The sequence below is a fragment of the Bos javanicus genome, chromosome 13, assembly GCF_032452875.1.
Source record: "Bos javanicus breed banteng chromosome 13, ARS-OSU_banteng_1.0, whole genome shotgun sequence".
Lineage (NCBI taxonomy): Eukaryota > Metazoa > Chordata > Mammalia > Artiodactyla > Bovidae > Bos > Bos javanicus.
In genome coordinates, this window is record NC_083880.1 from 75715451 (window position 1) to 75730043 (window position 14593).

Consider the following 14593-nt stretch of genomic DNA (forward strand, 5'->3'; position numbering starts at 1 on the left):
GCATTTTTCCAAAACAGTTTAATTAAAAAAAGGGTGAAGAATCTGAAAAACTTAAGGGGTGGGGGGAACCCAAGAGAGCATACCGCGTGAGTCCACTGGCTCAGTCACAAAGAAACACCATCATCAAAAAAGATATTTAAGTTTAATACAAATTTTATACAAAGAAAATGTGAAAAAATACTTCCATATGCTAAAAGCAATTATGCTTCACAAATAAGGCCAGCTAGGCTAGGTTTTTTTTTGTTGTTTTTTTTTTTTGACAACTGCAATCGACAAATGTTCTTTCCTGTTTTCTTCTAGGACTCTTTTTTATTTCTTTTCTAATATGGGTAACTAGCTGGAAACTGTACAGTTCGCATCCTCTTATCAACAATGAAGAGAAAGGAAACGAGACTAAGATGTACAACAGAATGTACTGGAATGATATCGTACAATTAATTTTTCTCATATACATACATCGCCTTTTTGCTTTGTTCAATGCTTCTTGTTTTACACGACATACAAAATGGTTCTACATTATACGTAGTGTAACCGACAGCACGGCGGCCTCCTGCTTCCCCTCAAACTGCCTTTGTTTCATGCTGACGTAAAAACGTAAAATGCCATCGCATAAATATTACATACATGCTTCATCTCAGACGCAAATGTCCTCTCCGCGTGCGTCTCGCCTTTGACCTCTCACTTCCGTGAAGCACAGCCATCTCTTACCGAGCGGGTGTGAGTGTCTTTAAAGGAAACACAAAGCAAAGAAAAACTCTCTGTTTCGGAGCTTCTGACTCGAACGCTTTCTACGGTCCTCTCTTCTGCAAACTGAGCTGAGCGGGGCTTGTTTCTAGTTAATCTTCTGTAAACAAGGATGTGGGTGTGGGGTTTTTTTTTTGTCTTTTTTCCCTTTTATAGGAGTAGAGTCATCGTGGAAATCACATACAATTAACGAGCTCCTCCGTGTGTCCTTCTGGTCCAGAGAGCTTGCCTTTTGTAACATGACAACGTAGTATTTGAAAGGGGCCAATGGGTGCATGGGATGTGTCCGCAGCAGCACCGAATTCTGTGCTGGAAATTCCTGATCCCAATGTGCCGCGCACTGACATACGAATGGAAACGGCTCACGGGGCATCAGAGGAGGAGGAGCTGTGCGCCCCAAAGCGAGCCCCGCGCCCTCTCCGCACCCTGTGACAGACGGGCTGGATGACCATCCTTTCTCCAGCATCCAAACCTTCTTTTTGTTGTTGGGTGTGTTTTCTGTTTTTTATTGTTTTTTCCTCCTCTCTCTTTTTATAAGTTAAAGTCAATACAAATATAAAAAGGGGAAGGTACTCTAGGCTCGATGACATCCACAAATTGTACATTATTTACATCTAAAGCAAAGGTTTCACGTGGGTGGAACAGTCCTCAGTCAAGGCTATCGCCGGACGTGACGTAGTGTGGGCGGCCCTCCGTGCCGGGTGCAGAGGCCGAGTCTGAATGGCTGGCATCCTCCAGGCTGAGGGTGGCGGTCTTCCGGTCTCACGTTTCTTTGCGGTTTCCGGTTTCCCTGGCGTCTGGGTTGTTTCCCTCCATGGGGCGGGCGGCCTGTGTCCCAGCGTGTCCCTAGTCCCAGAAGGTGTCCAGGCGGGACTCTTTCGGGATGAGGCTCTTCGAACTGGTACCGGCGTTGTGCTCGGAGCGGGCCGATCCTCGCTTCTCCTCGCTGCCGCTCCAGCAACTGGATTTACTGCTCCGGGAATGGTCTGGGGAGGGGGGAAGCCAAGGGGAAACGGAGCTTTAGCATCCCTGCCCACCCCTGGCCAAGGGCAACCATCCCCTTCTACGTGATCTGCACCTGGTCCCCCAGGAAGCCACCTTCCCCTCCCGACTCCCCACAACACACAGGGGCAAAATCCTGCCACCGTTTACTGCCCTGTATTTGGTGGGGGTCTGTAAGGATTTAACAAGAGCTGGTTGGAAAAACAGGAGGGCATCATGCTCAGAGAAAATAAAGACAAGTGGGGAAAAGGTACTAAATTATCGAGGAAGATGTTTGTTGTGTGCCGCTTGGGACCAGGCACCCTTGCTGCATGAGCAGACACCAAGTACCCATGTCCTCGCTGCGTCGGACCTTGGCCACTAAAAAAGGCACTGAAATTTGGCGTTCAGTCTACTCACTTCTGTTAATGGGGTTTCTTTAATCATTGTACAGGCAACTTGAAAAAACAGACTTACACCTAAACCAGCCAAAGGAAAAGGAGTGAGGACCAGAATGGTTAAGCCCACCTGGGCTTAATAGTCAAGCCCACCTGGCTCCCAGTAAGGACGAGCTTAAGGGTCAACTGAAGGATGCAAGAACCAGAGTGAGACCTAAGGGAGCTTCAAGGACATGTGCGTTGTAAGGAGCTACATCGAGGATGAGTAAGACGTGAGGACTCTGAAGGAAGAGCCAAAGGAGGTGTCTGTCCAGCTGGGAGACAGTCCAGCCTGCAGGCTCAGCGGGATGGTCGACTCTGAGAGACCCACCAGCACATCACTGATGATCCCATCATATCCTAGATCATTTACCAAGTTCAGACAGGTTGGGACAACACTTTTTTTAACTTCTTGAGGTGGGATGAAAATATTTGATTGAAAGAAGTCGGCTGTCAAGCTTAGAGACAGAATCGGAGTGAGGGAGCAAGGGACCGGATCACCGCCTAGAAGGGTGACCGCTCGTATCACCGCCGGGTGATAGAGGCATGTGTGCGGTCCTGAGCTCTGGTTCTGGAAGAGAAGCAGCAAAGACAGTGATACGGATCTCCCAAGCCCTGGATTCACTCAGGAGGGAATGCTTCCTCGTCACTTGCATCTGTGACCCAAAGGGGGCACTACTGTGGTGGGCAGAGCTGGGGTCCGGGGTCCAGCTCTCTTACGGTCCTTGAATCCACCTCTTCTTACACGTTCTTCCCTAGTCGTGACACCTACACTGTTGTTCCTCTGCAAGGTCAGTGATGCAGCTGGTCATCACGACACGGGAACTCTGACTACAAGGCAGTCAAGTCACACTGGAGTCTCCCCAGCTCTGCTGAAGGCAGAGTCCAGCTGGGCAGCAGGGCTTAGCTTTCTTAGCACAGAAGCCGCATCCCAGAGCCAGGCTGGCCACCTGAGGAACTGCAGAGCTGACAGGACAGGGAGTGCTGGCTGGTTCAGCTGGTCACTGCAGAGCCTGTGACTCTAGAACTCATCATGAAAAGACCAAGGATGAAGCCCCTTCAAGAAGCCAGATGGGGAATTCCCTGGCAGTTCAGTGGTTAGGACTTGGTGCTTTCACTGCCAAGGGTAACAGGTTCAATCCCTGCTTGGGGAACTAAGATCCCATGAGCTGCACAGCATGGTCAAAAAAAAAAAAAAGAAGCCAGACCATCTGTCCTGGCTCTCTCGTTTCCTACTGCAGTTTCCAATGGCCATCAGAGGCACAACGAGGAAGAAACCAGGCAAAGCCAAGACCCATCACTCAGGAGAACAGGAGAAGACACGCCCACAGAGAAAACACACACGGACACACACAAGACGAGCCCTCCGCCTGCTGGGAAAAGCTCCCCGCTGGCTGCCGTGAGGCGGGTTCATACTTACACTTCTGGGCTGGGTAGTTGGGGTGCGGCTGGTGGTCTGTGGAGGTTGGGGCAGAGGCAGGTTGCTTGTCGCACCTGTTGCTAACTGGAGAGATAGCACAGGCCCCCTCAGAGTCTGGCAGAGAGCTGAGTCCGCCAACCCCACGGGCTCGCTCTCCTGCTCATCAACAGGCTACTGGTCTTAGCATGGGGGGCTGCTGGGTCGATGTCACCATTTTCCAACTCAAGGCATTCACAGGAGACTCAGGCTTTTAAAAATGCATATTAAAACCATGAACAGGATCACTGGACACAGCACGAGAATACAGGTGGAAATACGGCATACAAGGACAGAAAAGCAACCACATGAAGCCATCAACTCCCAGAATTCTGACAGCAAATTTTTCTCAGAACCACTAGCTCTACCAAGAGCTTAATTCAGCCAGGGAAACGGAAGGTGCCGGCCCCACCACACTTAGGTGGGATGGCTCCACCCAAGGAACCCAGATTATTTACGGCAAGTATAATCACAAATCTACTGCCAAGGCTGATGACAGATCAGAAAAGAGAGGGCGATGGAGGTGTGTGTGGTGAAAAGGACTGAGGGAGGAGCCACAGGTGAGATTCAGCGGGCCACTCTGAATCTCAGGACACCAACACATAACTGTCTGAGATGGAAGAGCCCGAAATGTGTGACAGGAAAAGTGTCTCAATAAAACAACTGTCATGGTGAAGAACCTGGCAGGGAAATCGCTGAAGATACGATACAGGGGGGAGGAAAAAACCTCCAGGGAAAAGTGGCTATACAGAGATGGGAATGTATTCACAGTGTACTATTTGACTCTGCAACGAACAGCACGACCATAATGATGGAAACAGATGATCACCTGTCAACCTTAAGAGAGCCAACAGCCGGAACTGAGAAGGACCAACTGCAGTTAAAGAGAATGCACACATTCTCCACCTTGATGATGGGGAAGTCAGAGCAGGAAGATGGGAAAGGCTGAATGTGACAGTGGAGGAGAGGTGAGGGAGGCGATGAGCACGAAGAGAGGGGCCCAGGGACACTGCTTCCTCCAGCTGGAGAACAAGGACGAAGGAGTAAGTGCCGAATTGGACCAAGGGAACCCATAGAGCACGTCAAACAGGGACAGAGTGGTCTGGGAGACAGGGGAGGAGAGAGGTGATTAGTGACCCCGATGCTCATCTTCTAAAGCCACAAGTCAACAAGCAACGTCTAGATAAAGTCGAGAAACAGACATATAGGGAAACAAGTTATTTACAAATAAGTACCAGATGCAAAAAGATAGCCATGAAAACTGGGACAAGGAATTTTTTTTCCCCGTACGATTTTCTCTGACTAGTCATCCCTTGGTATCAGGGATGGTACAGCAGATCCATTCCAGGACCCACCATGGATACCAGATTCCATGGATACTTAAGTCTCATGGTCAGCCCTCCATATCCACATCCACAGATTCAACCAGCTACAGACTGTGTAGAACTGTATTCATTATGGGGGAAAAAATCCACACAGACATGGGCCTGCAGGGTTCAAACCTATGTTGTTTAAGAGTCAACTCGATAGGCAGGCGTCGCTTTAAAATCTTAAAATGAAGAGACAAGTGAACAGGAGAGGCCCACGCCCACCCCCAGGAAGCTCCTGTCTCCTATTCAACCTTTCTCCCTCCCGACTAGACCCTCATCTTAAACAGCCAGGTTCCAGAAGCCAATAAAGAGCACAGGAACCTCCATGTTTTTGCAAAGCCCACTTTTCTCCAAATTCTTTCTACACTGTCAGCGAGAAGCAAGCACTAACAGAAGCCCGGAGACGTATGAGGAATCAGAAAATGAGCTGGTCTGTCTGCTTTGACGACAACCCATCAGCCAGACAGCTGTGGAGCGCGAACAGCGGGCAATGAGGAGCCGTGAGCTGCCAGTCCTGATCCAGCCTCCAGGGACCTCTGGTTCAGCTCCTTCTGCCCCTGCTCTAGAGTAACACTGCAGCACTCCCTAAAAAATGCTGACAATTCGGGACCTTTCCCTCCCTCCCCCTCTAGTTATCAGACTCCCTGGGACGGTCTTCTTCCTACTCCACCCTCCGCACCAACTCCCCAGCAACTTGAGCCTCCCTTTCTACTCCCTCGCACACCAGGGCGCTTCAGGCCGGGGGTCAGCCAGTGACGCCCACAGGCCCAATCCAGCCCAACGCCGGCTTCCAAGCGCGAGCTCACTGCAGCACAGGCCCATCTGTTTACATGCTGTCTGAGGCTGCTTCCATCCGACGACGGCAGTTCTGATAAAGACGGGGTGGCCCTCGAAGCTTCACCTCTTTTACTCTCTGGTTCTTTACAGCAAGCCTATCAACCCCTGGGCCAGGGAACACCTCATCCACCTCACAACTGGGAGATGCTGCGTCTCCCAACCGCCTTCCTGCATGAAGCCTCTCGTCCCACCCGACTCCATACCCCACAGCATCGCTGATCTTCCTAAGGTCCGTTAATCTTCCCACATGGATGCTGCCACTTGGCTGCTCCGAGACCTCAACAGCGCCCCCTGCCCGCAACAGTGTTTTCCCCACAACTTGAACCCTTCCCCATGCCAACCACCTCTGCAGCTCTGACACATCCAAAATCCTCCTACTTACGGCTCAGCTGATGTTTCTAAACTCACTCTCCACTTAAGTTGAACAGAAACTCTTTTATCACCGCCAAAAGCAGGAACGCATAATACCTGCCATACACAGCAGGCAACTCTACAAATCAACATAATGAAACCCAAACTGTAGCAGGAAGCTCTAGGCGGGTGCCATGCTGCTGAGGTCTCGAGTCCGCTCTGCCTTGGTTAAAAAGAGAAGCTAGAAGAAGGGATGAGGAAGACACCTCAGCTCCAAACTCAACGTGTCCTCAAAATGCAATCACAAGACCTGAGAGTGAGTGACAGGTGGCTCAATCATAATTCCATGCCCAGTTCATATTGCCCCTGAAGTCAGCTCATGCCACCCCCACTTCATGTCCCCTGAACCTAAACCCCACTTCCAGCGCCACTGGGAAACCTCCAGCCACCCTAACAAGGGACATGACTTCTTCCTCTAGGTACTCAATACGCAGAAATGAAAAAAAAAAAAGTTTGGTTTTCAACAGAAGAGAATGATCTAGAAGAGAAAAAGACCCTGGCTGGAGCTGAAGGACCCTGAAAGCAGCAGAACGGTTCTCACCGAGGATGAACTCTTTTGGAAGGCCCTAAAACTGGTTTGAGAGGGGGTAGGGGAAACACCCACTGGGCTAGAAAACAGCACAAACTCCACAGAAGAGGAGAACCAGAAAAGTTAGCGCCAGCCTGCCAGGTTATCCCTCAAAAGGAAAGATTGCTAAAGAAGAATCATCTACTAGAAATGGTTTTTTTCCTCTGAAGGCTCAAGTACCCTCCTCCACGGAATGTGGGCGCTGGGACCTCAGGGACAGTTTCACTCAATTTCATTCCGCTTGGAGAAATGCCTCAACGCCGCCTGCCCAGCCGCTCCCTCATCCCTGCTGACCGGCCCAGGGCGCCCCCGAGAATCCCTAAGGAAACCCAGTTTGCAAACCACCGCCCTGAACCCTTCAGGCTCTCCCTGAGGACATGGCTCCCCTCTGCCCGTGTGGAACATGAGAGCATTCACCCACCAGGGAGCAACATACCAGAGCCTTGGTTGGAGCCTAAGAGAATGGAGGAGGGCGTCTCCCTGGAGCCAGAGAGGTCGAGGGTCTAGAAATACAGAGAGAGAGAGAGATGGAGGCAAGGCACTGGGGTCAACGGAGCCCTCCCAGGGAGCCCCGGGATCCATGGGCTGCTCGTCACGGCCCCGCCAGCACCTGCATGGCCCCTGCCTGGCGTGCTCGGGGGGGTGGCCAGGTCAGCTGGGCTGGGTCTACCCCTGTGCCCTTTTCTGCCCTGTCTCCCTGGACACAGGCCTAGGGGGGCCCCTTACTCCACTCTAGAGCCTCAGTGTCAAGAACACTGTTCCTCAACTGCCCTCTCTCTGACCTACTCCCCTCTCCGGATTTCTGCCCTATCCCAAAAAGGAAGTACAGCCGTCCCCCAGGACCCAAGGTGGAATGGTTCCAGGAGCCCTCAAGGATACTAAAACCCAAGGATGCACAATTTCCTTATATAAAATGGCCCAGAAGGATGAATATAACCACGCCTTTGTATCCGAGGGTTTCACATTCACGGATTCAACCAAACACAGAATGGCATTTTGGCTGGTTGCATCTGCAGATGAGAAATCCACGGATACTGAGGGCTGACTACATATTACACCGTATTATATTGACTCACTTTTATTTCACAATAACCTCTTCCTAGGCAATACTATCAATGAAATCAAAGAGGTTTGACTTCTGGGATGACTTGATGTTTTCCCTAATACACATGAAGTAAACCCATAATGACTACAAATGTAAAAAACGGCCAACGTGTCATCTACAATAATGTCTGCATACAATCCATATACCACGCCCTGGGAAAATAAGAGGTGCAACCTCTGTGTCCAATACGGCAGCCACCAGCCAGCCATGGCGATTGCATTTAAATTAGTTGTTATTAATTTACTAACATCTGAAATCCAGGTTCTTGGTCACACTGGCCACAGTTCAAGTGCTCAACAGCCACCTGAGGCTGGTGGCTCCCACAAGGGGCAGAGGAGATACAGAACACTGCCGTCATCACAGAAGGTTCTACCGGACAATGCTTGCCCCCAACACACACCTGGAGAGGAGGAGCCCTGCAGAGACCCTCTCGCCCCCACCTGCAGCCTGAAGACAGACAAGCTCCTCCTACAGCACAGGACTCGCCGTGCCGGTGGGAGCGGGGCAGGTTTGAGATTCTGCTTGGCCCTGAGGCGTGTGGGATGGATACTCACCGAGCCACCGTCCTTGCTTTTCTCAGCTGGCGTCTCCTTCTCTTTCGAGGCGCTGCTTTCCGCGGGGGCTGCCTGAGTACTGGAGGAGGCGCCCTGGGATGACTTAGTTAGTGTTTCTGTGTTCACCTCAGGGTCTGCTTCCGGCTGAGGAGCAGTAGCTGAGGGCAAAGGGCGACAGAAGCCATGTATAAGCCAAGCGTAGTAGCGCCCAGGCCCGCAGGGAACCCTGCTCCGTGCAAACCACCACGTGTTAAGAGATGCCAGCCAACCCCGCCCAGGGCACAGCGCCGGCCCAGAATAGCTGGACCAGAGCCTTCCCAGACGCAAGAATTCCAAACTGTGCATGATATGTTCATTTTTCAGAGTCTGTGATTTAAGTTTTATTAAGTCATTCTGGAGACAAAAGCATGTTCATGAAGCAAACAGCCTGGTACAGCTGTTCCAATTACTCATAATTTCTGATTTTAGACCAGTGTTCACCTCATGCACTCGCTTTCACCCTGTAACAGCACAGTTGAGAGGTTCTGACAGACCCCATGGGCCACAAATCCTAAAACATTTATTCTCTGGACCTTCATAAAAAAAGCTCACCAACCCCTGCCTAGAGCTTCTCAAACTTGGGTCATTCATCTACCACCTTTGAAAACTTTGCCAGTCCACTGACACAGTCCCTTGTCATATTATTTATGTTATTTGCATTTAAATAAATTCTTTGAAGTGGAGACTTCTACTTCTAAACACAGAAATCTAATATTGGCCATAAATAAGTGCTAACTGTAAAATATTACTAATAAATATTATTAATAAGTTCTAACTAGACGGTGTTTCCTGCTAGAGTCTCCTGGCCTGGGATCTGCTTGCTCTGCATTAGAAAGAGATTTCAAAGACAGATTAGTTCCAAACCAACACTTTGCCATTCACATAAGAACCGGTGATTGTTTAAAGCCTTCAGTCCAGGATGGGCTCCATGGTGGGGGGCTGTCCTGTGCATTGGAGAATGGGGTAGAAGATGCATTTGATTTGTGCGTGTGTCTGCTTAGTCACTCAGTCATGTCCTACTCTTTGTGACCCCATGAACTGAAGCCTGCCAGGCTCCTCTGTGGGATTCTCCAGGCAAGCAAACTAGAGTGAGTTGCCATTTCATTCTCCAGGGGATCTTCTCAATCCAGGGATCGAACCCAGGTCTCCTGCATTGCAGGCAGATTCTTTACCATCTGAGCCACCAGGGATGCCCACATTTGGTTTGGGCAGAGACAGATATTGCCCCCAGTGGAGAACCACAGCAAGCCACAGGAAACTGAAGTCATCTGGGCTGTCATTATAAGCTCCATTCACACAAGGGAACGCTGCCAAGGAAACCAGAGGGTGGAGGCAACGGAGCCTGGAGACTTGGCTATGTGTCTGCCTGCTCTCTTGTGTGCAGGAGTCACCTGTAGTGAGTGAGCGTGGCAAGTGTCCTGTGGTCCACGGGGGCCAAGGGCCCGTCCGCCACAGCCTGGGCAAGGGGGTGCTCCTAAGGCCTACCTGACTGGGTACAAGACTTCATGTGCTCGGGCCAGTGGGCCTGCTGGCAGGGGTAGTCACAGTAGCTGGTGTTCCAGCAGCAGTAGAAGATGGCCTCCTTCTTGCAGTTGGCGCACCACTGCTTCTTCTTGGTCTCATCCACGGCCTGCTGCTTCTCCAGCTCCAGTTGCTTCTTCACCTCGGCAATGAGCCGGTCCCGCTCCTGCTCTAGGCTCTGCCGCATCTCCGCCATGGTCAGCTCTGCCAGGAGAGAGAAGGGGAGAGGACGCCAACTTCATTCCCCGATCCCGAGCCGTGGGCTCATTCACAGCAGGTCAGAGGGTGGATCCTAACAGCTGCAAATCCCTGGCTCGGGGATGTCCTGGTCATGTGAGCCAGTGCAGAGAGTCACCCTGCCTCCCTGAGCTCCAACGTCCTCATCTGTAAAATAGGCATCCACCGAGCCGACCTGAGGAACTATTTGTGATCAGGAATGTCAGGTCCTGAGGATACTGATAACGGGGCCCCGTGGTGACTCTGCAGGAAGTGCTCACATAAATCCTCAGAACAATTTTCACTCAATTCCTTCTGAAATTTATCATTCATATAAGCTTTTTTTCTATAAAATACTTACACAGCACCTATGATCTGTAGGCACTGCTGTAAACACTTTATAAATATGAACTCTTTTAATCCTCACTATTACGGAGGTGACTACCTCTATAATACCCATTTCACAGATGAGGAAACTAAGGCACACAGCTTTTAAGATGGGCAGAGCTGGGGCTACAACTTGGATATACTTCCTTCTTGATGTGTTCAGTGGCAGTGGATCTAATCTGCCAGACAGGACATCAGAGCTGATCACTAGGCTGACAGGACAATTATCAAACTGCTCAGGCTACTGAGATGTCTCTCAATGTTACAGCAGGTCAGAGCTCCCAAGCAGGAGCAGCTACCACAGCTGTTGGGATGAATTGGTTGCTGATGTCAGTATCTGCAAGTGAGGCAAGGGGGTTCCCGCCAGCTCCTGCTCCATACCTGGTTTCTCCAGGTCAGACTCCCCAGGATGCTGTGTTCTCCCCAGGAGTGGTACGTCCCCCTGGCCTACTTTTGACCCAGTTCACATCTGGGCCCGACTCTAGACACGGTAAGAAGTTCCTATCCAGAACATTCATCAGTGCAGACCAGGTCAGCAGCACTTACCCAAGTTGTGTTTCATTTCCGAGAGCTCCTGCTGGTGCAGCCACTGGAGTTTCTCTATCTCAATCCTCAGCCTGCGGATCTGTAAGGGGACAGAAAGACTGAGAAAGCGCATCTGGGTGCCTACTGCCAACAGGGCTCAGAAGCTCCAGCTCTCACTATGGGTTAATGTCACGTGCAGAGTCAGAGGGCGGGCAGCCTAGTCTCTGCTGGCCTCCCCCAGATGGGTGCCAGTGAGTTAATCCAAATTCATGAGAAATTCTGCTTCAAAACACCAAATACAAGTGATTCATCTTTTCTAAGAGATACTCCGGGAAAAGCCATTAAAGAGAAAAAGACGACCAGATTTTCAAAATAAATAGTACAGTGAGTCTCCTACATACGAACAAGTTCCATTCCTAGAGCCCGTGCATAAGCCCAATTTGTTCGTAAGTCCAACAAAGTTAGCCTAAGCAACCAACTGCACAATGGCTATATAGTACAGTACCAGCTCCATCCCGCCGCTTTTACGCTGGCTTCTGGACATCCGGGCTTGAGATAAAGGTACTGTAATACTGCACTCCACAGAGTAAAGCACACAAAGCACAACCGCTTGCAGAGGGCGTATGCACGTGACAACGTGCGCCAGACACGTGGGCTAACTTAGGTGGCTGGACGCGCAAACGTTCACATCTTTCAAAGTTCCCAATTTGAAGGTTCACGCCTAAGAGACTTACTATACATAAAAGCTTTGAGCAGGACTTTGGCCTAAAAAAATAAAACTAAAACATCCTAAAAACAGCTTTATTTTATTTCTGACCTAAAGTTTTGGGTGGGGGCCATAATCATTCACCTGAAATCCCAAAGCTTAACCATTCTGGAAACCATGGGCTATTTGGGGTGGAGGGGAGGAGGAGTATATTTGGGGCCAAATTCATCTGGAGAGAAGAAAATACAAACCAAAACTGAATTGACACAAGGCTGCTGACAGTGTTTAATCATCGCCATGGCTCTTAACTGAGATGACTTTTGCCCCCCTCCTCTGTCTATGACGCTGCAGTGCCTGGAGACACTCTGGGTTGTTTCTGGCATCCAGAGTGTAGAGACCGGGAATTCTGTTCAACATCCCGGACGGACAGGACGGCCCCCACCGGAGCGAAACATCTGGCACCGACGTCAGGAGCTTCAAGGCTGAGAAATTCTGATTCCTCCAACACAGTGGAAACAATCATACTGTATCACTGCAGAAATGCTGCCTCTAATTGTGGAAGGGGGCTGTATATTACCTCATTAAAATCTGGAATAATCTGACATCTATAGACACCCAAGGTTTCAGGTAACCTGACATCAATTAAACGAACAAAAAGGAATGAAGTATGACGACAGGTCAGGGTGAGGGAGAGGAGATTTTTCTAAAAACAGCATTTGGCCTTGTTGTTTGACACCCCAGCATAATCATAAAGACGGTCATATAGCAAAAATACCTAAAGAGATTCACTGATTTTTCTTGGGACCTCCCTGAAATCTTTACATTCACACAGCTCTCTTGAAACTTCCCTGGCAGTCCAGTGGTTAAGACTCCACGCTCCCAACGCAGAGGTCACAGGTTCAATCCCTGGTCAGGGAACTAGGATCCTATAAGCGGCTCAGTGTGGCACAAAAAAAAAACAAAAAAAGCTGAAGCACACAGGTCTGTTTAAGGCCCATCAGAGCATCTTCCTGGAGATGTTCCCCTCTTTTTCCAGGTGCCGGCCTCACTCTGCCTGCCCTCTCACATCAGTGGCTCCATGTGAGGCTCTCGTCACTTTCCATCATGACTTTCAATGACCTCAACAAGTCCTGCCACCTGTCATTTCCCCAAGGGACCCGTTTGCAGCCGGCTTGCGCTGACATTATCCTAGGAAGAAAATTCAGGGAGGCTTTAAAAAAAAAAAAAAATAAGTAAGTGGTCACTTCAGAAGTGGATATTTCCATGTTTTAACCACTCCATTCTCTAAGTAATCACCTAAAGTGAGGAAGTTTGGGATACTACCTCTTGAACACCAAGATCACTTGAATAAAAAAGTCCAAACTTCAGGAGATGACAAAGGAGCCAATTTTATATGGGGCCAAAACAACCGGTTTCTGGTTTCGCCAGTGGGTCAATAACTCGGGCTCTGGTTTCAGCTGTTTGGTTAGAAGTGAGGTGATCGCAGAGAGCAAGGTGTGTCTCCACGGCACCAGCTTCCCAGCCAAGTGAAGAAATACCCTCAATACCACCATTAAGGCAGAGCAAGCCTGGGGACCGGGGCCAGACCTGAGAGGGGTTTCCAGAGAACTTCTTCAGTTCAGTTCAGTCGCTCAGTCGTGTCCGACTCTTTGCGACCCCATAAATCGCAGCACGCCAGGCCTCCCTGTCCATCACCAACTCCCGGAGTTCACCCAGACTCATGTCCATCGAGTCGGTGATGCCATCCAGCCATTTCATCCTCTGTCGTCCCCTTCTCCTCCTGCCGCCAATCCTTCCCAGCATCAGAGTCTTTTCCAATGAGTCAACTCTTCGCATGAGGAGGCCAAAGTACTGGAGTTTTAGCTTTAGCATCAGTCCTTCCAAAGAACACCCAGGACTGATCTCCTTTAGAATGGACTGGTTGGATCTCCTTGCAGTCCAAGGGACTCTCAAGAGTCTTCTCCAACACCACAGTTCAAAACCATCAATTCTTCGGCGCTCAGCTTTCTTCACAGTCAAACTCTCACATCTATACGTGACCACAGGAAAAACCATAGCCTTGACTAGACGGACCTTTGTTGGCAAACTTCTTCAGGACGCCCCCGTATCAGCCCAGAGAAAATACCCTTAGCAAAAAGGGAGTAAAGAACGGGAGGGAGGCTCAAGGGAGAGGAGACGCATGTATACAGACAGCTGGTTCACACTGTTGTACAGCAGAAACTAACAACACTGTAAAGGAATTTTACTCCAATTTTTAAAAACTTAAAAAAAAACAAGAATGACATGTGTCACCTCTGACCTCAGCTATTGTGCTTCCAGTAGTGTTCTTCGAAAGATCGTTATATATTTCCGTCATCGTGCCTTTTATTGCATCCATCATCTGAAAAGATAAAAAGAGAAACAATCTGGGTGATCAACTTCCCTGAGACTTTTTCTAGATGACATATATCCAAAATCTACCTGTAGGCAGCAAAGGAAAGCATAAACAAAACAAAAAGACAACCTTCATAATGGGAGAAAACATTTGCAAATAAAGCAAGGAATTAATCTCCAAAAAGGAATTACTCTCCAAAATATACAAACAGCTCATGCAGCTCATAAAAAACCCCAAGTAACCCAATCATAAAATGGGGGGGAAAGATCTGAATAGACATTTCTCCAGAGAAGATACACAGATGGCCAAAAACACACGAAAAGATGCTCAACACCACTAATGATTAGAGAAATGCCAATCAA

At 49.5% G+C, this 14593-nt stretch overlaps 1 protein-coding gene across 26 annotated transcripts in view; it reads right to left on the reverse strand.

Moving 5' to 3' along the window:
• Positions 1 to 14593, reverse strand: part of ZMYND8 (zinc finger MYND-type containing 8) — a 125058-nt gene continuing 110465 nt past the window's right edge. For 17 of the 26 annotated variants that reach the window (XM_061437862.1, XM_061437857.1, XM_061437853.1 and 14 more), the window contains 7 exons: positions 14157 to 14237; positions 11173 to 11251; positions 9988 to 10227; positions 8464 to 8621; positions 7241 to 7307; positions 3583 to 3666; positions 1 to 1730 (listed from right to left, as the gene is read on the reverse strand). In XM_061437862.1, the coding sequence (XP_061293846.1) occupies positions 1591 to 1730; positions 3583 to 3666; positions 7241 to 7307; positions 8464 to 8621; positions 9988 to 10227; positions 11173 to 11251; positions 14157 to 14237 (849 nt within the window). In that variant the 3' untranslated portion in view covers positions 1 to 1590. The remainder of the gene's footprint in view (positions 1731 to 3582; positions 3667 to 7240; positions 7308 to 8463; positions 8622 to 9987; positions 10228 to 11172; positions 11252 to 14156; positions 14238 to 14593) is intronic. The other 9 variants (XM_061437863.1, XM_061437861.1, XM_061437859.1 and 6 more) reach the window with 1 other exon arrangement.